This window comes from Fusarium poae, chromosome 1, assembly GCF_019609905.1.
Source record: "Fusarium poae strain DAOMC 252244 chromosome 1, whole genome shotgun sequence".
Classification (NCBI taxonomy): Eukaryota; Fungi; Ascomycota; class Sordariomycetes; order Hypocreales; family Nectriaceae; genus Fusarium; species Fusarium poae.
In genome coordinates, this window is record NC_058399.1 from 3739331 (window position 1) to 3762630 (window position 23300).

A 23300-nucleotide genomic window follows, 5' to 3' on the forward strand; every position below is an offset into this window, starting at 1 on the left:
GAGGTATTGTGTTGGTAGATGGAGATGAGTAAGAGAAGAGGTCTCGATAGACTAGTTATCGATAGAAGAGTGTTAAAGAAGAGTTTGCTTGCAATAGAAGGCTTGTTTGTAGAAGGTTGCGTTTTGTTTCGCGTTAGAGAGAAAGGAAGAGGTTGAAGAAAAGGTGAAGTAAGAAGAGGGGAGAAGGAGGAGAAGGTAAACAGAAGGGGAGCTAAGAGGGAGGGGGGAGCAGTGGCATCCATAATAGAATACTCGGATTTCCCTGACAGCTGGCTGCCAGTGCCAGTGCCAGTGCCAGCTAAAATTCACGGCCACAATAGCGCGTAAACAAAAAATTATTCAAGACGCGTGGTATTATTGTTTGTTTGCTAATTGCAGTGTGCACGAATAGTCAGCCTATTGTTTTACTGTTCAGTGTTCAGTGTTCAGGAGTATTATACACTGCAAGAAGCCTGAGATTATTGATAATTGGCTATGCACTTTAGTCCTGACATATACTTGATATGAGAAATAGAACAATACTCCAATCAATATATCCACAGTATTGAATGTTTAGTGCAGTGTCTAAATATAGTCCAATATTAGTTGTGGTTGAATTTGGGCAGTTATACTGACTTGAACTCGATGAGTATCTCCAAGGCAACAAATAGTGAAAGATACATCGTGCAGAGCTTTACCACTCGCCTAGTCCATTATACAAGATTTACTGATATTTAATACGGCCAGAGAGCAAAGCGAGCAAAACTGTTGTCGGTGCAAATGCTAAGTGTGTGACTAAAAGATGAGATGGTGAACTCGTGCTTTACAAACCTATTTGGATACTTGCACGTTCCATGATATAACAGTACCTAGACATATAAACCTATCCCGTTATGTATATGAATTTTATAACTATTAGAACTATTATCGTCGAATAAACTCGTTCCGTTTGTTCTTTTCTTTATCACATCACATCTTGAACATGTTCGAGCCTTCACACGAGACGTTGCGACTCGTGCATGATCGTAGAGATCCCCGTACCAAGTTCATCTAGTACAATCAACACATAGAGGAGTGAATGTTTTGCTTGCCTTGTGCGAATGCTTGGTTAGTACCTAGTAGTTGTTACTGTAGGTACCTACCTACCTTAGTAGTCTAGGTAGTAGCAGGAGTAGTAGTCTGCCCCGCACGTGATACTACTGTTCTCCCTCAGCTGTCCAGAATCCACCTTATAGTGTCGCTAGTCCACTTTGGACAACAAGAGAGCTTCCTTCGAAAGGATTACCTTTTTCAACCTTGACAACGCATTTAGTAAACATATACAACTATCATCATATTTACCTGTCTATTTTTCCAATGCCTAACACGGGAAAACCAAGTAAAGATTGCCATCTCTGCCGCTCACGGCGTGTCAAGGTTAGCTAGCTGGCTTGCTCGTGCTTACGCGTTATCTCGTCCAGAGACAAACATCCGAGTCACATCAATCAGCTATACAAGCAGTTACTAACAGAACCACCAGTGTGATCTTGGTCGCCCCTCTTGTCAGAGATGTATCAAGTATGGAAAAGAGTGTCCAGGTTATCGAGATGAGCAAGAGCTCGTCTTTCGCAATGCCAACCCATCTTCTATCAAGAAGAGGAAAAAGAGGACTCAGCCAAAGACTCATGGCGAGTCGGTCATGTCATTTGACAACCCTTCATCTTCATCTTCTTCATCAAGCCGGGATTCCATCACCCCTAGGACTATAACAGAGGATGATCATGCACTAAGCCCTGCCTCACCAAGCATACTTGATCTTGTCGAATACACTGAGACGGGAGGGTCTCTCATTATCCCTCAGTCCCTCAACGAGCATTGGACTTCTCACTCTATTCCTATTCTTCTTAATGTATACTACACCTTGGATTTCCTGCATGACACTTACAAGAAAAGTGGCCCTCAGGGTCCTCTTCTCTGGGCTACACACCTCTTTGCTCGCACTTATATCACTAATCTACGATACCCAACTGCCATCGATAATGGTTCTGTCGAGCAAACCGATAAAGAACTGGGCACTTATTTAGGAAAGACCCTCAGTTCTGTCAGCGCAGCACTAAAGACGCCAGACGGTCCCATGAGAGACGATGTTCTTGCAACAGTGTGGATTTTGACAAACTATGAGGTAAGTAAATGTTCTGCTCCACAACTACGCCCTTCTTGTACTCATGGCCCTTCAGCTACTTATGGGTTCCATCAACCGCGTATCACCACAGAGCCCTTGGCACCTTCATACGAATGGGCTGTACAGTATTCTCAAACAGAGGGGGGCAGCTTCTTTGCGGGAGGGAGGCAACAGAATGGGCTTCTGGCCTGCTTACAACATGGTGGTAAGTCAATTCAAGGCTTGGCATCAACCATTAACTGACAATCAACCAGCAAGTAAGATGCCTGCTCACAACCCTCGAGTGTCCGCCAGAATCCAAAGAATGGTTTGAGGCCATCAAAGAGACGATTCACCCCGGAGAGGGGCTAGCGGTTGAGGTTGGCGAGTACATCTGTAAGATGGCACATGTTCAAAAGCGTATGCTCGATATTGTTCGGGCTCGGGACTTTGATGCCGCTGCCGCCGAGTATTATGACCTTGTCGCCATGATATTCAAAGCCGAAGATCATTTCACCACTTTTGACGCGAATTATCATTATATCGACGAGGTCTTCAACCCCTACTTACGAAACATGCTCAACTCGGCACGTGTGAAGGGATACCATGTCATCCTGACCTTTGCGAATTTCCTATCCCATCATTCTGCTACTCCCGTCCCCCCAGACGAGCTCAAAGTACTACGTGCACATTGCGTCTGGCGTGTCAGAGACGGGGCAAAGGATGTAATGGAGGCCGTACAGCGACATCTCGATCCGGCATCTTTTCGTAACAACCCATCCCCAAGGACGGTATTTGATGCTCTAAAACTGATCTGGCCCTTGACGGCCGTCTACCTCGTCCCTTCAACTCTTTCTGAGCAGAGCGAAGCCGCAGGGGTAGCTTTGCAGTTTATTGGAAGCGAACTTGGAGTGAGGCAGGGTCTAAAGGTGAACCGAGGAGAGTCCAAGTTACCTCCAGAGGCAGAGGTACCCTCCAAACTGGTTGAAGACGAGGCCTTTGACCCGTTACCACAAAGCAGAGGCATAATGTGAGGGACTTTGCTGCTCATGAGCACCTCTACTTACGTTAGATCGGTTCGACATCACAAAGCTAGATATCTACAAGCTCACTTACCACATAGTCGAATGCCTCGCTTTGTTCGAATCCCAGGTAGCACCTTGTTCGAGGCACGTCCGGTTCGTCCCACACCTGCGTCCCACAGGAACACAGACGGCTTCAAAATTCGGCTCCGCTCCGAGTCCGAGACCCGCTCCGTGAGACACAAATGAAATATTCGGTCAGGACTTGACTTTTGAGCTAAAGTACCTTGGGCCGGAGAGTTATTTCAGCTCATCTCAGCAACATCCAATACAATCTTGATCAACACGAATGCGAGGTTGCTATCGTATTTGTGGCACCTAGTGTGGCAGAAGCTCATTACCCCGGTTAAGCGAGGTGTGGCGGTGCGATATGTCACTCTCTTGTAACAATCTACTAACATATCGATGCAGTGGAGGGGGCCGGGAAATTGAGCAAGGCCAATCAAATAAAGGTCCAAGCAGTCTTGGTCTAAAGATAACAAAGTTATGATACATACGAGAAATGAAATGCAACATGATGATCAACACGGAGAGAACGAGAACGAGCCCGGTTGTTTAGGGGTCTAACTAGTTACATAACTAACTAGTGGCTCGTGTTGGTGATTTGGAGGGCAACACAAGACAAGACAATTCTCGAAATGGAAACACTACAGATTTTGAGTTGGTGTTTGAGTTTGTTGCTCGACTCGCACTGTATGCACATGCGTGATACTCACACCAAACGCTACAGTATCAAAGACCAGATCCAAGAACGGTAAACGGATCGAGAGACATCCGAGCCAATTGCAACCGTCATCCTTCATTCATTGCTGATCCAGATCGTGATCGAACACAAGAAACATAGATAGCACAATCCCTGCATTATTATGCTTCCATTAGTCTACCTAAGTACATAGTTTTGGATTGCGACCTTTTCAATTCCACGTCTTACCCCAGATTCCACGACCGTTGCATTATTGCGTGCGTTGCAACGAAAAAACGAATAACTAATGGATCACGAGTTATGACATCACAATCAAATCATATTGGAGATATATCCCAATGCATCAAACAAAAAGCGGTCTAGTCTAACTAGACATCAGTCGATCACACAATCCAAAACAAAACAACAAAAACCAAGGCTACACCCCGGGAGCGTGTGAAGTCATCGACACGTCTCTGTGGTCCAATCATTACACCCTCGATGCCAAGTCCCGGAGATGAATCCGGTAATGAACAACACTGCAGCTGAACTGTCTGTGAAGCTAGCAAGGGGAAATGACAGTCTTTTTGGCTTGTTCGCTTATTTTAGAGTAAGCTTGGGCACATGTGTGAGTGTGAGTGTGAGTGCTCGCCACAGCTTTCTTTCTGTTTGACACGTTCAAGCTCGTCTCGTTACCGAGGGAGGCATTGCATCTGCCAGATAGTTAGTTATTGGATTGCACACACGCCCTCAACGTGACGATCCTGTCTGAGGTGTGCCTTTGTGCACCAGGTACAAGGCACAGCATCTTCGTCTGGCAGGTAAGCAATTATACTGCCAAGTTTCTGCTTAATCAACTGGTATGTAGGTGCGTCTACCATCTCCGTTCCCACGCTCTCTTGCCTCGTCCTGTCAATGGATATCGGGACTAGTTACATACATACGTGCTGCGGGAATCGATGATGCAGTGGGTCAGGGGTTGAGAAACAACGGCGCGCTTCGCTGTCTATCGCTATCGAGATGATTTACAGTACCACAATGATGGCCTTCGTCTGGCCCAAGTAAAGCGAGGACGACTGTATGCACCATGTGGAGAGAGCCCAACCTTGTCGTTGCTCAGCTCCGGACGTCGATCACTGTTAAATCCGTTAATTAGAGGCTTGGACTCCTTCAAAAGACACCGTGAAACTCCTCTTCGTAAACTCTCTATAGGCTCTCCTAAATATTGTTTTCTTTTTGAGTATCCCAAAGCCTGATTCACATTTTCAGAGGCTACCGTCAACAGCCCCAATCAAACTCACTCTCCTTCATCCCGTCATATCAAGTTATCTGCAGGATATGATCCTTACAGAGTGGTATTGCTTAAAGGTGGCTACATCATAGCACTCGCCGATCTGAGCCACTCATGAAGCAGAGGATATCGCCACAGGCTACCACTTGATCCGTATAAGCATAAGCACCTGGTCACGATGCCAATGGTCAAATCCTCTCCCCCGTCTAATTCGGGTTTCCTAGCTCCAGCTCGGCCTCGTTTTAACTCGCAACGCACCTCGGATCGCCTGCGTGAGGCTCAGACCTTTGTAACACCACCTTTCAAAATGGGAGGCGCTATCAGAAAGGGCAGAAGATCTGTTTTTAAAGAAGTCGGTCTGGAACACGATTTGGATTATCCCGCCTCTGCCTCTACATCAGCACCTTCACTGTTGGCGAGCGAACAACTTGACACTCAGCATAGCGATCAGCACTCGCCTAACAAGCGAACGTTTGAACAAGACAGCGACAGTAACCAGCAACGCCCGCGCCAATCGTCTTTATCGTCGCCTTGGACTTGGTACGCTAAGCTATCAAACCCTAAAGGCCGACCAAGAATCAAGAGCACTACGGGTACAGCCTCGAGTATCTCAGGTTTGCAGCGCTTCACCATGCTAGCAGTCCTCATCGCCGTTATTCTTCCAGCCTTCAGTTGGAGGAATGGTCAATCATTCTCCGATGTGAACGGAGCCAGTGCCGGCGTCATCAAGAAACGCGAGACCAGTCCTACAGAAGTGTGCGCTCGGTGGGGTCTTCAGGCTGCTCAGCTCAACGGGACGCTCTATCTGTATGGCGGTCGCTCTAGATCAAAAGCCGATCAAACTGAAGACACATGGAACAACAACTTTCTAACACTGGATCTTACCAAAGATTGGGATATCGACTCGCCCTCTCTCAAGGGTCTTGAGAAACCCAGTGGTCCTCCAGAGGTGTCTATGGGCTATCTTTGGCACGACTATAACAACCTTTATCTCTATGGAGGTCAGTTCTCCGATGCACCATATGTTGACCCCGAACCCGAATCTGTATGGCGATACTCCATAAAGGACGAAGAATGGACTGAGTTCAAGAATCCCAAGACTTCGGCTGGTAACGAATCCGAACCTGGGGATCGACCAGTCCATCGTGCTGCCGAAGGAGCTGGTATCTCTGTGCCAGAGCTCGGTTTGAGTTGGTATTTTGGCGGTCATCTTGATTGGGCTACTACCCCAAGCTGGCCTCGCAGCGTTGAACGGGTATATCTCAAGAGTCTCCTTGAGTTCACTCATCCTGGCTACGTGAATACCGGTGTCGACAATCTCTCCGAAGGCACAGGTGCAGGCGACAGTGGAGCTTATCGCAACATCACCGAGGCAGGTATCCAGAGCGGAAACTTTACCGAAAGAGCAGACGGAGTTCTTGTTTTTGTGCCTGGGTGGGGAGAGCAAGGCGTATTGATTGGTCTTGCTGGAGGTACTAATAGCACTTTCACCGAGGATCTCAGTGTTTTGAATGTCTACGACATTGCAAACTCAGAATGGTTCCATCAGAAAACATCGGGAGATACGCCAGGTGTCCGCGTTAATCCCTGCGCCGTCATCGCCAGCGCGCCTGATGCATCGAGTTTCCAGATCTACATGTTTGGTGGACAGGATCTACCTTTTGTGAGTATTGCCGTCTCAATCGCCATTCGAGTGCTAATTTCATCAGGGAAACCAAACACAGTACAATGATATGTACATCCTCACTATCCCTTCCTTCACATGGATCAAAGTCGACCAGAACGACGAGAATAGACCAGCCCCACGAGCTGGTCACTCTTGCGCCATGTACGACGGTCAGATTGTCGTCGTCGGTGGAGTAGGCGAGGACATCAAATGCGATCCAGGCATGTACGTATTTGATGCCACTTCACTCGAGTGGAAGGATAAATTCACAGCCGGAGATCACGATCCCGACCATCATCCTGACAACTTTGTTCTCGCTGGATCTCACGGATACGAGGTCCCCGACGCCGTACGCGAGGTTATCGGTGGAGACAAGGACGGTAGCGCTACGGTGACTACCCCCGCTGCGGGGCCGGCCACCGGAGGTCCGTTCTTGACGGGTAAACCTCCGGTGTTTACAGTCACGTCGGCACCCACAGCGACGTCCAGTTCGTCTTCTGATTACGATGATGAGGACGGAGGAAATATCAACGGAGGACTAGTAGCTGCAGGTGTGATTGCGGGCACCTTTGGCGTTCTGGCTTGCTACCTTGGTTTCTGTGCCTGGCTCTACCGCCGTCAAGTCAACGCCTACAAAACACATCTGGCGGTACAGAACCGATACCCCGTTGCCTCACACTCGATGCTCAACCCCACAGGGCCCAACCGTGGATATTCCCAGCGTAGCCTCTTCGGTTGGGTCGGGACTAATCGCAACCAACAATACACCTCAGAGCCCAAGTGGCGGCCCGAAGACGAGGACGACACCACCCCTGGAGATCCCGGCTCCAGCAGCGGGTCCGGAGGTCCAAAGCACAGCGAAGACACTAGGCCCGGGACAAGCAACAGCAGAGGCTCAACTGAGGGACTACTCGAGGGCGAAGAACCCAGTTTCTTCAGTGTTGTTATGGGTCCGCGCCGGGCGTTGCGGGTTGTCAATAACGCAGAATAAGAGGCACATGTGTGCAACATCAAAGGCGTTTCTGGATAGAGGAAAGTGTATGAGATTTTGAGTTACTGGCTTGTGAACTGAACATAACTGGTTGATGATGATATATGAACATACCTACGATGTATGAATCGCTGATGTCAGTCTTTTTCCTGGCACAGCTGCATTCGCTTGATACCCCATTGTTACTTGGTATTCCGATACAGGGAACCTGGTTTTCTTTTTTGTACAATGTTTTTAAAATTCATACAATATGCGATGTTCGATACTGAGGACGTTGCAAGAAAGCGACAGGCTATTCATAATGTCTTGTGCTCAATATGTATTCTAATACCAGATCAGAACGATCCAGTCAAATTCTTAGCAATAAACATATGAGTTAATCAATATCAAAATGCAATCGATATGTAACGAATGATATCAGTAACTCGGCAGTAGCCATGTTTCCAAAAAACAAGGACGCCGTAAACACCAAATATGCCCTGTCCCATCCGTCTCTTCGCTAAATATGCCAATCGTAAAAAGGGGGGGAAATCCAAATGAGTTACTATATCGCATTGATCCCATCCCAATCATCCCCGTGACCACTTCTTGAGCTTCTTCTCAGGGATTGTGCTAACAAATGCTTCTCGGAGGAAATGCTTCCAGACCTTGTTGCTCTTTCTTCGCTTATTCTTCTTTTTCTTGCCCTTCCTAGTACTGTCAAATTCAGACTCGGACTCTTCATTATTATCGTCGTCGTCGTCCGAGTCATCCTCAAAATCCTCGTTATATTCTTCGACCAACTTGCCCTTGCCCCTTTTCTCCTTTCTCTTGGCAATCCTAGATGCCAGTCTCAGGTAGCTGCGAACTGTCAGATCCGGCAGCTTGAATATCTTGTCAGTGAAAGTGCTGTATTCAACCTCGTAGTTGAACTTGTTTGGTCGTGGCTTATCGTGGCTGGGTACTTCATCGCTGAAATCGCCATCGCGCCACTTACTTGTCTCGGTCAAGTCAGTCATGTCGTTGTTAATATAGGTAAGGTTGGCAAAGTATTGTGTGTATCCCAGGAAGGTGAAGGGTTGACGAGAGTATGCGGGGCCAGGGAGTGATCCCTTCGGGGGGTCCTCTGGTACCACAAGTTCGGGGTTCTTGGGCCTTTTTTTGCCTTTTCTACCCTTTCTGCTCTTGCTGCTGCGATTCTTTTTACGTCTTCGCTCAGCTTCGAAATCTCTCTTGAGCTCCAATTGAGTTTCGCTGTCTTCTTCCTCGAAGAAACTTGGAAGTTCTTCTTGTGCCTCGGTACGAACGTCGAAGGAGTCGGTCCAAACTGGTGTATTTTCCAGGCCACTAATATCGTACTCGATAAGACGGATCGTCGGGAGGTAGTTGGGGACAACACTGGGGCTGACAAGAGATACCTGGTATCGTTCGCCGTATTTGCCTCCAATCTTGCCGTGACCCTTCTTTTTTTTACCCTTGTTCCCTTTGTTCTTCTTTCTATTTCTCAGGTCATTCACATCGTCATCTTGTGTATAGATATCGTCTTTATCGTCATTGAGATGCTCGCTCATTGCTTTTGCGGCTTCGCCTGGTAGGTTGGACCACGACTTCCTCAAGTCTATCAAATAATCGCTCTTTGATTCAATGGAGAAGTCTTCTTCGAGGGGTTCTCGGTAGGTGTCAGCCTTGTCATAGAGGCTCAGATCGATATCCTTGGTGTCTTGAAATAGAAAGTGATCGATGTTCATATGCCCGTAAACAGAACCTGTGACGATGTCGCGATACTGCTTGAGCCATAGTGTATACTTCTGCCAGCAGGTTTCATCCCAGTTTTGCTTGTTCCGTGTTCGAGCAGGGGGAACATGACCAACCAGAATAGCTTTCATTCCACGATCACGCAGACGTTGCAGCTGAACGCTCAGCCATTCCATATGCTTGAACCCAGGCTCCGAGGGAATAGCGCAGCCATCAACTCCAGCATTTCTATCAAAGAAATACATGGTGTTCAGGCTGATAACAGACAGCTTATTAGGAATAACCTCAACCTCAAACCAGCCACCGAAGCCAAAAGAGTGGCGTTGCTCTTCAGGGATGAAGCGACGCCATATACTGCTGTAGGCCTGTAGCCATTTGTTTGGTCCTGGATAGAAAATGTTGTGTGGAAGAAAATCGTTGTTGCCAAAGGTCGGAATAACAGGAATGGTCAGCGCACCATTATCGGAGAATGTCTTGACGACCTTTTTGGCGACTCTTCTATTCATGTCCAGCACCTGGCTGGCGCTTCTTGGTCGCTTCTCGTCGCTATCATGGCGCGCGGTATCGCCAGTCCACACAACAAAGTCGATGTCGTCCTTTACGTGAGTCCGTATCCAGTCCAGCGTTGCATTAACGAGTTCGAGTGGAGAGTCGCAATCGGTAGTTTCAGCGCCATATAAACCAGCAGGTCCCTCTCCGCGATGACAGGCAATGCCTTGAGCTGTGGATGCATGCGCCTTGTAGAATTCATCTGGGTGGAAGTCTAGGGTTGTAGCTGTCAGTAAGTGGGCTTGGTTGCAGTGAATACAACGTTGAGGTGCCAGCAGTTCGTCCGATGTGTATGCAGTGCCCCAAAGCTTGATTCGGCGGTTTGTGACGTACCTGTTATATGCAGAAATTTTCCGTTCAACTTGCGACTTGATTGTTGAACATGTGGTGTGGTTGTTATAGAATCGCGTGCCCCTGTGATAGCATCAAGAAATTTTTGCCCAGCGTCAAAAATTGGCGATGGAGAGACGCTAGGGAAGAGTAGGGCGGCTGCCACGAGCAGTCGGGCGCCTGTTGGTGTCATTCTGAGTACTCTCTCAGTCGTACTCTCTATTTTTGTATATCGCGTGTAGAATTCGAAGGTTTGCGGTTGAGATCCGATGTAGAGACCAAGCTAAAATTGAGGCTGATGGATGTGAGATGAAGTGTGGTAATGGTTAAGGGTGTGAGGTCATTCCAGAGTCAAATCTTGTCAACTTTTAAGTGAACCCTGCTGGAGCAATAAAGACGCGGTCGGGCCCTGCTATTAGACGCGTTAATTGATGTATACGCCCTGATCGGCACAACCAGCAATATCTGGCAATGCAGGAGAATGATAATGTAGAACAAAAAAAGACAATGAAGGAACTAATTTCAAGAAAACCAGACCAGCCAACCTACCTGAGCTATGATTAATATATGAGGATCCACTACCTATGGGATCGAGACGCCAAGACAGGCTGACCGAGTGTGCATACCATGGCAGGCAAGAGGCGAGGGAAGGGAAGTTTAAATATTAGGACAGAGATTCAGCAAGAACAATAATGGGATTCAATGAATTTCCATTCATTGCATGTATTCTTCCCTCTGTTGTCGTGTGTTCAACATTGGAACGCCTGGTGATGTCAAAATTCGTCCAATCTTGGGTGGCAGGGGCTACACGTGTAGTACAATAGAATGGACGATTGGAAGGAAGAGATCAACATCGAAACAGCTTGCCTTTCTGATACACACCTACCTACATGTATAATCATGTAGCGTGATATAGTAATGGCTAATGACTGCATGCTATAACATAATATATATATTTGATTCTTTTCTTATTGATGCTAATATCTATATAACTGCAATTATCATCTCATCTCATCTCATCTCTAATTCAGGGTCCTACGTAGTAAATGTAGGTAGCCTTGGATCGGGTACATACATACGTAATGCAAGTAGGCAGGTACAATGGAGCAAAGCAGCATGCAGACGACACTGGCTGGAGCAGGAGCCATGCGCCATGTGCCATGCATGCCATCAGGGTTCTTTCTGCAAATACTCAAGGCTTGAGCTGACTAGACAGTCAAGTCATTTTTGCGGGACCGCGTGAGACTTGTTTCTGTACCTCGTGGACAATCTATCATGACCAGTTTTATAGACTTATTTATGCACATAATTTCTCGTCTCTCACCAAGTATATAAGCGTTTGTAGAAAGACTCATGTGCATATTAGTTATTAGTTGTCCAATATATAACTCCACGATAAAGAGACTCTTGATAGCTCCTTGGATAGTTGGTCGAGCTCGTTCAGTGTACAATAAACATACTCATTGCCTAGTAGAAACATATATACCGACGACTTTTACTACTATAGATATTATCTTACTGTGTTTCTAGAATATTCTTTATGTATACACTTGTGAGATGATATTTGACTCTTTCTGTAAAACTGATCTCGTGATGCTGATCTGTTTTGCTTATTGGCTGGGATAACAGCATGACTTTCTTAGTATGCAGCAATCCTTTGTCCTACAGAGGTAATAGATACACATACACGAAAAGAGAAAAAGACCAGCTCGCGTGAGCTTTCTAGAACAACACACCATTTTCCCCCCTTTTTATTCTCATATCCAGAACACAAAACTAATACACAATCTCATCCCAAGTTTAGGGTAGACACTCTGGCACTTTATGCCCCACTAAAGTACCAACTCAGGTAAGCACGCGGATCTCGCTAATCCGCAGCCGCCGCTAAGTTTAGTACATAAGGTATGCAAAAATTCTGCCTCGATTTTTCTTTTCTTTTCCTTTCTCTTCACGCAACATCGTCTCCTCGACGGCGCCGATAACATCCAAAATTGGCGTCTCGACCACCTCAGTCTCCTCAACGGGTGGTCACCATTGAAGGGGAGGCCGTTGCTAGACTATATTGCCGCTTGTTTGAGGGAGGCCATACGCTTTTGTGTGGTGGTTTCCTATGGTTTTTTCGTGGCTACATACCTTTCCTTCCAAATCTTCGTGATGTTTTGTCGTAGAGCTACGGTCCACTAAAGACCAAAGGTGTCCAGTTACAAATCTAAACAACGGTCCCTTCCATATGATATCAAGCTTGTTCAGCATATTGCTGCTGCAGGCCACTCATGCGTGGGACTGAAATGGTTCCTTTCGCCGCCCATACCGTAAGGATGGGCATGACTGGGATAATCAAGTCGGCGAGGGAGAACCAAGAATATTTCATCAAGTTGGGATCTCAAGTCTCCGAGCCACGGATTCTACTACATGCCGCCGCAGACACCCAGGAACCGGCATACCACCACCGGATTCCGAGGAACATGTCAAATGCCGAGACCAGGACTTATCACAATAAATCACTAAGTTAGTAGGTACATAGTATGTAGGTGTCAAGATATGGAATTATCCCATATTCAAAGATGTTTGATCCTTCGTGGACTCTATTCCAATCGTGTTAAACTAATAATAATAAGATATTCATAATCAATAGACTCCAAAGTGTCCCATGTTGAATTCGTTCCCCAGATATCATCCACGCATTTAATCATTTAACTCGCTTTGACGCACCAACACATTTTCTCCCTTTTAAGCAGGCGCAGTGCCCTTCCAGTACTTGGTTTGGATAAAAGGCATCTTGGTTACGGTGCCCTTGCGTGCCTTTCCTCGGACAACAACGTCCACCTCGGTGCCAGCCTTTTGGTTGCCGCTCTTGATGTAGCCCATGGCGATATTCTTGCCGAGCGTAGGGCTGGGCACGCCACTGGTGATGACTCCGATGTTCTCGCCGTCCTTGTGGATTTCGGCGCCCTCCCGAGCGGGAGCTCCGTCAACGTAGAGGCCGATGCGGCGTCGCTCGACTCCAGATCCGCCCTTGCTCTTTGGTGTAAGTTGGGGGATGATGGTTTCCGCGCCGTGGAAGCCACCGGATTCGCGTCGGGCAGGGGGAATGATCCAGCTCAGGCCGGCCTCGACTGGTGTTGTGGTGTCGTCGAGGTCGTGGCCGTAGAGACACATGCCAGCCTCGAGGCGGAGAGAGTCACGAGCACCGAGACCAGCAAGTTGCAGGCGCTCAGGGCCAGCCTTGCTGAGAAGAGACTGGATAGCAGGCGTCGTTGTCTCAAAGGCCGGGTAATCCTTGCCGTTGAAAGAAATCTCGAAACCATCCTCTCCTGTGTATCCACCACGGCTGATGAGGACGGGGTGAGTCTTGCTGCCGTCGGAGAGCTTAAGCTCAGCCCAGACAGCATTACCAAAGTAGAGCTTTGTGAGATCAACGTCACTGGCGAGGACTTCATTGAGGACTTCGGCACTCTGGGGACCCTGTAGGGCAACGAGGCCAGAGTTGTCGAGACGAGTCCACTGGACATCGCCGCCGAACTTGCCAAGTTGCTCATCAATGTACTTGGTGTCCTTATCGAGACAGGCACCGTTGGTAACAACGTAATAAGTATCCTCGCCAATTCTGGTGACAACTGAGTCGTCCACAATACCTCCAGTACCAGGCCACAGGAAAGTCGTCAGCTTGCTCTGCATGCTACCCTGGTTTGTCCAATCCGAGGGTGTCACTTTCTCAAGAAAAGCAGCTGCGTCCTTGCCCTTGAAGATGTGCTGAACCATGTGGCTCACGTCAAAGAGAGAGGCATGCTCGCGGGTGAAGTGGTGAGATTGAGCGAGGGAGAGGCCCGAGTACTGCACGGGAAGTGAATAGCCGGCAAAGGGAACCAACTTTCCACCATTAGCGATGTGGAAATCGTATAGAGGAGTCTTCTTGAGATCAGAAGAGGAGCCCCCAGAAGCACATCGCACGCTCTGTTGCGACACTCTCAGGGCGGCAAGTGACGTAGGTCGCGCGGTGGTAGATGATAGAATACGGGGACCAGCCCTCGCGGCTAAGCTGAGGCTCTTCATGATGTATTCAATTGACGGAATTAAGTGTAAGTGATGAGGAGAGTCAACTGATTAGGGAATAGAAAGTGAAGAAGAAGGAAGAGAAGAAGTCTGTAGAACAAGTCTAAACTACAAAAACAACAGAAGGGGGGCGCTTAAAGGCGAGTACAGTACAGACAGTAACCATTCACTTTACTTATCATGCAAGTCACCCAAACCAAGTAAGCCAATTGACTGCTTGACTCTGGTGGGGTTGTCACCGAGTCACCACGGCCTACACCTCCGAAAACCGACCCCGGACCCCCCGGAACGCCCTCCGAGGCCCGACAATGAGGGGACCTAGAAACTTATGGACCTAAACTTGGGGAAGTAAATCCACCGCGGCAAATATCATGATTGTCATAAGCGATAACACCTAACGAAAACCCAACTTTCATGTGTTAAAAGCTTCATTCTTACGCACGATGTAGTAGCTGAAGTGCTGCGACTACCAATAACTCAAAAGTATGCCATTACAAGCTGATGCTTCTCTTCCGCAGCTCGTTGTCTAGCGTGACCCTCTAAGCTCGCCAACTTGGAGCTGACCTGCTCTGACCCTTACTTGACGACATCAAGTCGCTTCTGTGGTAAACAAGATGCTGCGAGAGACAAAAAAAAAACCATTCTAGACCTTCGTAACAGTCTCCTTTACTGTTGCTCAAAACTGTACTTCAACCAGCCTCCCAACGCTCGGAGACTCTCCCATCGTACGTTCTCATCATCTGACTGCATGAGCTCCATAATCCTTCTCTTGAGGCCTACCTTCTCTAGCTGGTATCTCTTCTCAGGAACCTCCTTCACCAGACATCCAACATCATTACAAGCAATGGCGAGAACCTGCTTGTCGTTGTCCCAGGGCTGTTGCATGATCTCGGCCAGCTTTCGTGGAATCGTTCCGTTCTCAAACTCGAGAATCTTGCGGGCATTCTCAGCCCAAAAGACTGTGTTTCGGTGAGGGGGTGACCATCGAAGATGACCAGATTGAACCTCGGCGATATACTCGTCGAAAGTAGTCTTGGTCTTGGTGTATTCCTCGAGCATTTCCTTAAGCTTGGACAGATCCTCCAGTAGGTCAGGGTCAGTCAAGTGGCGGCCGCTGATGTTCTCGAGGAGAGCAGGAAGGCGAGCTAGAACCGCGGTGGGCAGAAGTGATTTTTGGTTCTTGTCGAGGAGGTTGTAGAGTGTGGAAAGAATCAATCGAGTCGTCTTCTCCTTGGGTGATAGTCGTAGAAGATGAGTATAAAGCAGAACGATATCGTACTCGCTGCATAGTGTTAGTTGTGCGTCACGTCTCGCATTCACAAGCACTTACTCATTAAGGTCATCGCCAATCTCCTCAGCTTCGAAGCTTATCTGCCAGATAACAAGGAGGGCATGGTAGAGAAGCTGAAGTCCAACACCTCCGCCCAGGGAGCCTCCAAAGCCAGCAGATGGGGTACCTGTGTTGCCGCTCCACAGACTAGCAGAAGAGCTCCCACCGTTTCCAATATTGGCAGCGGTCTGGAGGATCTTGATAAGAGGCGCAATTGTCTCGCTTCGTTGGTTCCAAAACTGCTCCCTTGCGGCATGTCCAAAGAGGAGACCGGAGTACTCTTGCACAGCAATATCTTGTAGACCAGCATCATTGCTCTTGGCCAAGCCGGAGAGGTAGGTGAAGATCACAGGCAAAGCCTGGAGTGTCGATCGCGACTCATCTCGAGCAAGAGCCATGAGAGTGGTAAGCGCATGCGCTGTAAGCAATGGAATAGGATCCTCGGCATTGGTCGAGTTAAGTAGAGGCAAAAAATGTCGGTAAGGTTCCTTTGTCTTGAAGAGAGCTTTGGCTAAGGATGGAACAGCTGCGCGGAAAGGTTCATGTTAGCTTTGGCGATCTGGTTATGATGAAACATGCGGCTGAGGAAGTAGATATTTGCATCACTACTTCCGTATACCGCAAACATTCCGAGAGATCGTTCTTACCCTCAAGAAGGTCGCCAAGTAAAACGAGGATGTACTGGATCACGTTCGCATGTTTTCCTGCCGTCTCGAGGACACTCGTCTTTCCTTCATCGCCAACAAACAAGACGCGGTATCCATCAATGTCCCCCGAAACAATCTCCTTTCTTTGCTCGGGCTTCTTTGCCTTATCTACAGCTCGAATTTTCGCATACTGCTCTTCGGTGAGGGTGCCGGCCCTGACAGCACCATCCCAAGGAATAGGTCGCTGACGGATGTTGCTCTGAAGAGAGGCCAGGTACGTCGGCGGGTCGAGGGACATGATTACAGCGTCGCAGCTGCGAACAGCAAGCGGATCGTTATAAGTATGAACCAGGTAAGGTAATTCTAGGATGCGGGGTCGGAAGAAGGGAAACAGCGATGGAGGGGGATGGAGAAGCTGATGAGATGAGGTCGTTGGTGATGCAACCAACTTGAACCGCGCGGAGCGTCACAGGGCATAGGTAGCAGCAAGCTTCCAAGTCTAGCACCCACCTAACCTTGGAGCTTATCGGGTAGCCACGCCAAGCGTGCCACATCTTGAAGCTCCATGTGTGGCGCACGACATGTGGCTACCTACCCAACTTCTCCTGATCCTGATCCTGGTCCTGGTCCTGGTCTTCTCAAGACCAAGTTCCCCAACCTGACGACACCACTAAGTCCAAGTCCAGACCGACGTGGAATTAATCCCTGAAAACGCGCTCCCAGCCTCCGAGTTTCGTTTCCCTGTCGAATGGTCACAGCACTTTAGCAAAGCGCCAATAAAACGAATTAACTAAAGTCCTTTGCCCCTGACCAGTTTAATTAGAATCTGCATCATGCAAAGAGAATCGCTCGGTTGCCCTGATTGAGTCGCGATCTATTCTGGGGTGGCCCTGGGCGTGTAAGTGGTGATGACATTCATCCGGTCTGGCCTAAATCTGCAGGTGGACTATTAGCTCCAGGGCCGAACTGGATGGATTACAGGGGACTTGGACTGCTATCGATCCGTCGTTGTCCAGTGAGCGAGCACTGTCAGCGTATTGAGGAGGTATTATGAGTTGGCAACCCCGCCATGGAGTGAGGTGCATTGCATCGCTCGCCTACTGTCCAACACCAAGTCTGCATCTTGACCGATAGCAAAGAATGAATTGACCGCAAAACAAGCAACCAAAAGGGTAGAGTCTTTTTCCTCCCTAGAAAAAACCGTTGCATCAAATTTGAACTGATTCGTCGTCGTGTGGATCAGGTCCCCTTCTTCCGCCTGTATCAAGTTCCCCATCTTGGAAAATCAAAGAGGCTGGTATAAGTCCCAACGTCTAAGTAGGAGGTTGGGACGCAAGAGAGGCCTTCGTCGCTGCCCACCACCAGCCGCTTAAAACTCTTGGTGCAGCGCCCAGAACTCAAAGTTGCAGTTTCTTGTCTCTTTCCATTTTTCCTGCTTGTAATCGACTGACTCACTAACCCTTTCGCTCACTGAGAACTTGGGATACTTTCTTTCTCTTCTCACCTCATCTCATCTCTCACAAAACCTTCAGCTTCACTTTCGCTCTCACCTCCATTTATTATAGTTGAACGCAAAAGTCTCGGCCACCCAACAACGCTCACCCCGCTACAACCGCTTCTACCGCATTCCTCAGTTGTCTCACACGGAAAGAAGCTCAGTAAAATCTCGCAACTTAGTAGTTTCGGCTTTTATCAGGAAAAAGCTCACCACAACGCTGTGCCCTCAAACTCAAATTCGAAACAAGCACAACCTTTGACTGATATTGGATTCAAACAACGTTCCCGACTTCGGCACTGCGCCAGTCTCAATACTTCAAAACAGCGACAATCATCACCTCAGCAAAAATCGTTACAATGCGTTCAGTGACGCAGCCTCTGCTGCTTCTCGCTGTCGCAGCTCTTTGCTCTGCTGGCCCGGTACCTAGAGATAATCTCCATGATGCTGGCTACTCATACCTCATGCGCCGAGACTGCGACTCATACTGCGGTTCCGACAATCAATACTGCTGCGGCTCTGGCGAGACCTGCGAGACCTCCGACGGAGTCGCAAAATGTGTCGCTGCAAAGGGAGGCTGGGTTGGCGACTATACTACCACCTGGACAGAGACCAGGACTTACACCAGCACACTCATGACCCGTTGGGAACCTGCGCCAGAGCCAACCAAGGGTGTTGATTGTGTGCCCAAGAATGACGAGCAGGAGCAATGCGGTGAGATCTGCTGCGCTGGCTGGCAGACTTGCGCCTACAAGGGTCAGTGCTCGGCAAAGCCTGGTTACGATGCGCCCACCGCCGTTGTCATCACCAGCGATGGAAAGCTCACCACCCAATACTCGGCCCCCTACCGAGTCACTGGTACCACCACCATCGTTAACAGCGGGGCACCCACTGAGAGCGAGTCTGGTACTGCGACCGAGACCGACGCCGAAGCCACAGCAACTGAAACAAGTGATGAGGCTGCCGCTGGCGAGAGCGGTACTGGCGGAGGAGGTTTGAGTGCCGGTGCTATTGCTGGTATCGTCATTGGTGTTATCGCCGGTGTAGCACTGCTCCTGCTTCTTTGCTTCTGTTGCATTGCCCGCGGGCTCTGGGTCGCTCTCTTTGGCAAGAAGGACAAGGACAAGGAAAGCCGCGAGCGAGTCGACGTCTACGAGGAGCGATACTCTCGACACGGAAGCCGACCCCCTGCTTCTGCTTCTGCCCACTCCCGCCGACCCCGACACAAGGGTTGGTTTGGTTTCGGCGGTAAAAAGGGCGGTTCCCCTTCTTCTGCCGGTGATCGCCGTGAGAAGAAGTCCGATGGCAAGAAGTGGCTCGGTATCGCTGGTCTCGCGGCCACGCTCCTGGCTCTCCTCAACCTTAAGAAGGACAAGAGACCTGCGAGCACCAAGCCAGCGCGATCATCCCGCGGATCCTCACGATCGCGATACAGCGACTCTTACTACTCATACAGTGACTACACCAGTCCCAGTAAGTCCCTCATGTGACACATTTATGATTGCTTCCTCGTACTAACTGTAACAGCAGGCAGCTCAAGTTCCGGTGGACGAACAAACCGCACTCGTCGCACGGCGAGAGACAGTCGAGCAGGCAGTCGAGCAAGGTCGTACTACTCTCGTGACAGCAGGCGATGAAACACTTAAATCCCCGTTTCTCGCCCATTTCATCCCATTCGTCTCACATATACACACTATTTTGTACATGTCTCCTCATCTGACATGAGGGATTCGAGCTCGCATGTTGTCTCTGCTCGACTTCTGCTTTTGATCATAAGGCTGCCGGCGTTTCTGGTTACTCACGTAATGGTCTTTTCTCCACCCAATTTTTTACACCGTCTCATTTGACTTTCCCCTCATCCCATCCCGCAACCCACTCTGTTTTCATCAGACATTTTTATGTTACTCACGCATTTACGGATGGTTAATGTCGTTTTGTATTGTTTTATTTTCAAAGAGATAACGTCACGCAAGGAAAGTTTAGAAGAGAAATGACTGGTTATGAAGACCAAGAAGGAAAATTACGAGTTTGATACAAAAAATGAATATACTCGTCATGAGGCACGTCTTAATGGAAACACGAGCCTCATTGTTTTTTCACATGCAATTTTTGACCCAAAGTACCAATTTGTGTGAATACCAAGTGCCGTGCTATGGGTGACTTAGGTTTGTGCTGCGTTAACTCGTCTTATCGTTGATCGGATTCACTTCTCAGACCTCACTATGGACCGGAGTGGTTGGTGTTCCGAGGCAGGTCATGCGCATTAGAATGATTAAAAACGCCTTTTTTTGTCTTATCGCAAAACCCCCAGAACCCTCGTCTAAAACCGGCCCTTTTCGCTCCTTAAATGGTCACATACACGATTCGCTGGCGAGATTCAAGTGTTTGGTCGGCACCAGAGTCATCATCTCTTTGCTTTTTGAAATTTGTTTTGTAGCCCTTTCTTTTTGCTACATGACATGCAAGATGAACCTTCGCCACTCCTGAGACCCAGAAACGCAAAAGAAACAAGATCCGTGTCCGTGTTCGCGTTTATTCGTCCTGGACAACGTTGCCCTTCTCGGAGACGTACAGACCATCCAAGAACTACAAATGACTGGGTTAGCATATCCACGAAACAAAATCAAGCGTTGAGCAAGTCGTCTTACCTTTCGGATATCCTTGTTTCGCACCCGGCAGATCTGCTGGATATCGGCAGCACTTTGCGAAACGTTCTCGAGAGAGTTACCAGAGAGGACGAGCTCATCCTTCTGGGTGGTGGAAGCCTCAACATCAACACCGGGGTGCATGACAATTCGGCGGACGAGCTTCTCGCCGATGAAGTTTCGGATCTCAACCTCGTACAAGTTGGTCTCGGAGTTCTGGGAGACGTTGACGTTGATGGGGAAATGGGCGTAGACGTATCGCATCTTGTACTTGAAACCCTTGGTGACACCAATGATCAGGTTGTTGATGAGGGTTCGGACAGTTCGGAGGGTAGCGACATTCTTGCGGACACCGTGGTGGATCTCGATGGAGATCTGGTTCTTCTTGGTGCTGGTGAAGTTGACGGCCAAGTGGCTGAGATCCTTGACCAGCTTGCCGCGGGGACCCTCGACGGTGACAATTCGCGACTTAATGGCAACCTTGACTATAAACACAAGACGAGTCAGCATTTCGGATCTTTCGAGTTAATATTTCCCTCCATTTTCGGCCCTGCCCGTGAACAATTCCCCCAGAGGAAAAAAATGATACAGAAGCTTCCGCTGCGAGAACGCATTGCATTTCGCCTTGACGTTGTTTGTGCGCAGCTTTCAATCGCGGGCAGACTCCAGTAACCTTGATTTCGGGGATATTCGAGCGAGCGGCGACGAAATAATCAGGAATAAAAGGAAAACGGGCGCAACGTACCCCCCTCAGGGATCTCGAGAAGCTCCTGGGAGTGAATGTACTTCATCCTGCCGGCTGTGAGTGTTGATGTCGGGGGTTGAGGGTATCTAGAGCCGTCCGCGAATTTTTGGGAATCTGTGGGCAGGAAAAGTTCCAGGTAAGTGCCAGAGGTAGGGCTCGCTCTTTCCCACGTGAGGGCAATTGTAGTGGGGAAAGAGCAACCGACCGCACTAGTAATTGCTGCCCACCAAAATACGTGACTTGGCACGTGATGCCGAGTCGTTATCCTTTGAGCCAATCAAATACTTCTATCAACAAGACTTGGTTTTGACAAAGATGTTTTCTGTAAATTGATGAGAATATGAAGGCAGATACATTATGTAAATAGACACTGGGTAGATAGTCACACTGCCGATCGCACCTATCGTTAATAACATACAGTTCTGTCGCCATCTCACAAGCTATTTGTCCTTGCAAAGTCATATCCCACTCTCTACTAAGGTATTAACCAAAGTCTCATTTCACGGCAAGCTCGGGTGGGTCTTGATCGGTCCCCTGTCTCCCCCGGCCGATACGTCAGCGCCGCCGACCTCCGACGTCCTCACCAACAACCCAGCTCAGACCAGCAGCCCAGCCATCCCACTATCACCAAGCGAAGCGAAGCTCGCGCCAGCAGCCTCAGCCTTACCTCACGACATCGCCTGACAACCAAAGTAAAAGGCAGGAAGAGTCAATTTCAGCTCGCCCGCCATGTCGTACTTCTTCGCGACTCCCGTCGATATTGACGTTGTCCTCGACGACACCGATGACCGTTCCATGGTCGATGTTAAGCTTGACAAGAACCGTCGCGAGAAGGCACCCCTCTTTATGGATGGCGAGTCTGTTAAGGGCGCCGTTACTGTTCGTCCCAAGGATGGTAAGAGGCTTGAGCATACTGGTATCAAGGTCCAATTCATCGGCACGATAGGTACGCAACCAACCCCTTTACACCACCAGGCTCCCCTGCGCTTCGCCAATACTCAAGATACTGATTGATGCGTCGCATAGAGATGTTCTTTGACCGTGGTAACCATTACGAATTCCTGTCCCTGAACCAAGAGCTTGCTGCACCTGGCGAGCTTCAGCACCCCCAGACCTTCGACTTCAACTTTAAGAACGTCGAGAAGCAGTACGAATCATACAATGGAATCAATGTCAAGCTGCGCTATTTCGTCCGCGTCACAGTCTCGCGCCGCATGGCCGACGTCATCCGCGAGAAGGACATCTGGGTTTACAGCTATCGTATTCCTCCCGAGATGAACAGCAGCATCAAGATGGACGTTGGTATCGAGGACTGTCTGCATATTGAGTTCGAGTATAGCAAGAGCAAGTACCATCTCAAGGATGTTATTGTCGGCCGCATTTATTTCCTGCTCGTCCGCCTAAAAATCAAGCACATGGAGCTGTCCATCATCAGGAGAGAGACAACAGGTGCTGCGCCTAACCAGTATAACGAAAGCGAGACATTGGTGCGCTTCGAGATCATGGACGGTTCGCCATCGCGAGGAGAGACAATCCCTATCCGACTGTTCCTCGGAGGTTTTGATCTGACACCCACTTTCCGCGATGTCAACAAGAAGTTCTCCACCCGTTATTATCTCAGCTTAGTCCTTATCGACGAAGGTTGGTCAATCCCTAGTTCACCTCGCCTCATCTCAAACCCCGCCCAACTAACCAATTCGTAGATGCTCGACGATACTTCAAGCAGTCAGAGATTATTCTGTACCGTCAAGCCCCTGACGCGGCTCCTGTTTTAAACGCTGGTACCTCATCACTACCCGAGAACAAGGCGGTAACCGCACAGGCATAAAAACAGAAACAAAACCTGGCTGTTGGTCTGATGTATATTCACAATCAGCTTAATGCGCGTCTTTTAAGCATCGGTCCTGGCGTTTCGGGTTTCAAGACGGGAAGAGCAAGATG

General features: G+C 48.8%; 8 protein-coding genes across 8 annotated transcripts; 4 read left to right on the top strand and 4 right to left on the bottom strand.

The window, feature by feature from the left end:
* Window positions 1-1335: 1335 nt before the first annotated feature.
* FPOAC1_001233 (uncharacterized protein) lies at window positions 1336-4432 on the top strand (the record flags this gene model as incomplete). Its single annotated transcript, XM_044845838.1, has 6 exons — window positions 1336-1395; window positions 1499-2140; window positions 2196-2345; window positions 2395-3125; window positions 3243-3297; window positions 4322-4432. The coding sequence occupies 6 exons, from the start codon at window positions 1336-1338 to the stop codon at window positions 4430-4432; spliced, it is 1749 nt and encodes a 582-aa protein (XP_044711754.1).
* A 926-nt stretch (window positions 4433-5358) lies between these two features.
* FPOAC1_001234 (uncharacterized protein) lies at window positions 5359-7831 on the top strand (the record flags this gene model as incomplete). The annotated part of the gene is made up of 2 exons (XM_044845839.1): window positions 5359-6837; window positions 6884-7831. The coding sequence occupies 2 exons, from the start codon at window positions 5359-5361 to the stop codon at window positions 7829-7831; spliced, it is 2427 nt and encodes an 808-aa protein (XP_044711755.1).
* Window positions 7832-8400: 569 nt separating this feature from the next.
* Window positions 8401-10637, bottom strand: FPOAC1_001235 (uncharacterized protein; the record flags this gene model as incomplete). The annotated part of the gene is made up of 2 exons (XM_044845840.1): window positions 8401-10328; window positions 10448-10637. 2 exons carry the CDS (start codon window positions 10635-10637, stop codon window positions 8401-8403), a joined length of 2118 nt encoding a protein of 705 aa, XP_044711756.1.
* Window positions 10638-13174: 2537 nt separating this feature from the next.
* FPOAC1_001236 (uncharacterized protein) lies at window positions 13175-14497 on the bottom strand (the record flags this gene model as incomplete). The annotated part of the gene is made up of 1 exon (XM_044845841.1): window positions 13175-14497. The coding sequence occupies one exon, from the start codon at window positions 14495-14497 to the stop codon at window positions 13175-13177; it is 1323 nt and encodes a 440-aa protein (XP_044711757.1).
* Window positions 14498-15163: 666 nt separating this feature from the next.
* Window positions 15164-16772, bottom strand: FPOAC1_001237 (uncharacterized protein; the record flags this gene model as incomplete). Its single annotated transcript, XM_044845842.1, has 3 exons — window positions 15164-15779; window positions 15828-16353; window positions 16475-16772. 3 exons carry the CDS (start codon window positions 16770-16772, stop codon window positions 15164-15166), a joined length of 1440 nt encoding a protein of 479 aa, XP_044711758.1.
* Window positions 16773-18328: 1556 nt separating this feature from the next.
* FPOAC1_001238 (uncharacterized protein) lies at window positions 18329-19606 on the top strand (the record flags this gene model as incomplete). The annotated part of the gene is made up of 2 exons (XM_044845843.1): window positions 18329-19442; window positions 19497-19606. The coding sequence occupies 2 exons, from the start codon at window positions 18329-18331 to the stop codon at window positions 19604-19606; spliced, it is 1224 nt and encodes a 407-aa protein (XP_044711759.1).
* Window positions 19607-20501: 895 nt separating this feature from the next.
* Window positions 20502-21405, bottom strand: RPL9B (60S ribosomal protein L9B; the record flags this gene model as incomplete). The annotated part of the gene is made up of 3 exons (XM_044845844.1): window positions 20502-20555; window positions 20618-21099; window positions 21360-21405. The coding sequence occupies 3 exons, from the start codon at window positions 21403-21405 to the stop codon at window positions 20502-20504; spliced, it is 582 nt and encodes a 193-aa protein (XP_044711760.1).
* A 683-nt stretch (window positions 21406-22088) lies between these two features.
* Window positions 22089-23187, top strand: VPS26 (Vacuolar protein sorting-associated protein 26; the record flags this gene model as incomplete). The annotated part of the gene is made up of 3 exons (XM_044845845.1): window positions 22089-22305; window positions 22386-23000; window positions 23063-23187. 3 exons carry the CDS (start codon window positions 22089-22091, stop codon window positions 23185-23187), a joined length of 957 nt encoding a protein of 318 aa, XP_044711761.1.
* Between the last annotated feature and the right edge of the window lie 113 nt (window positions 23188-23300).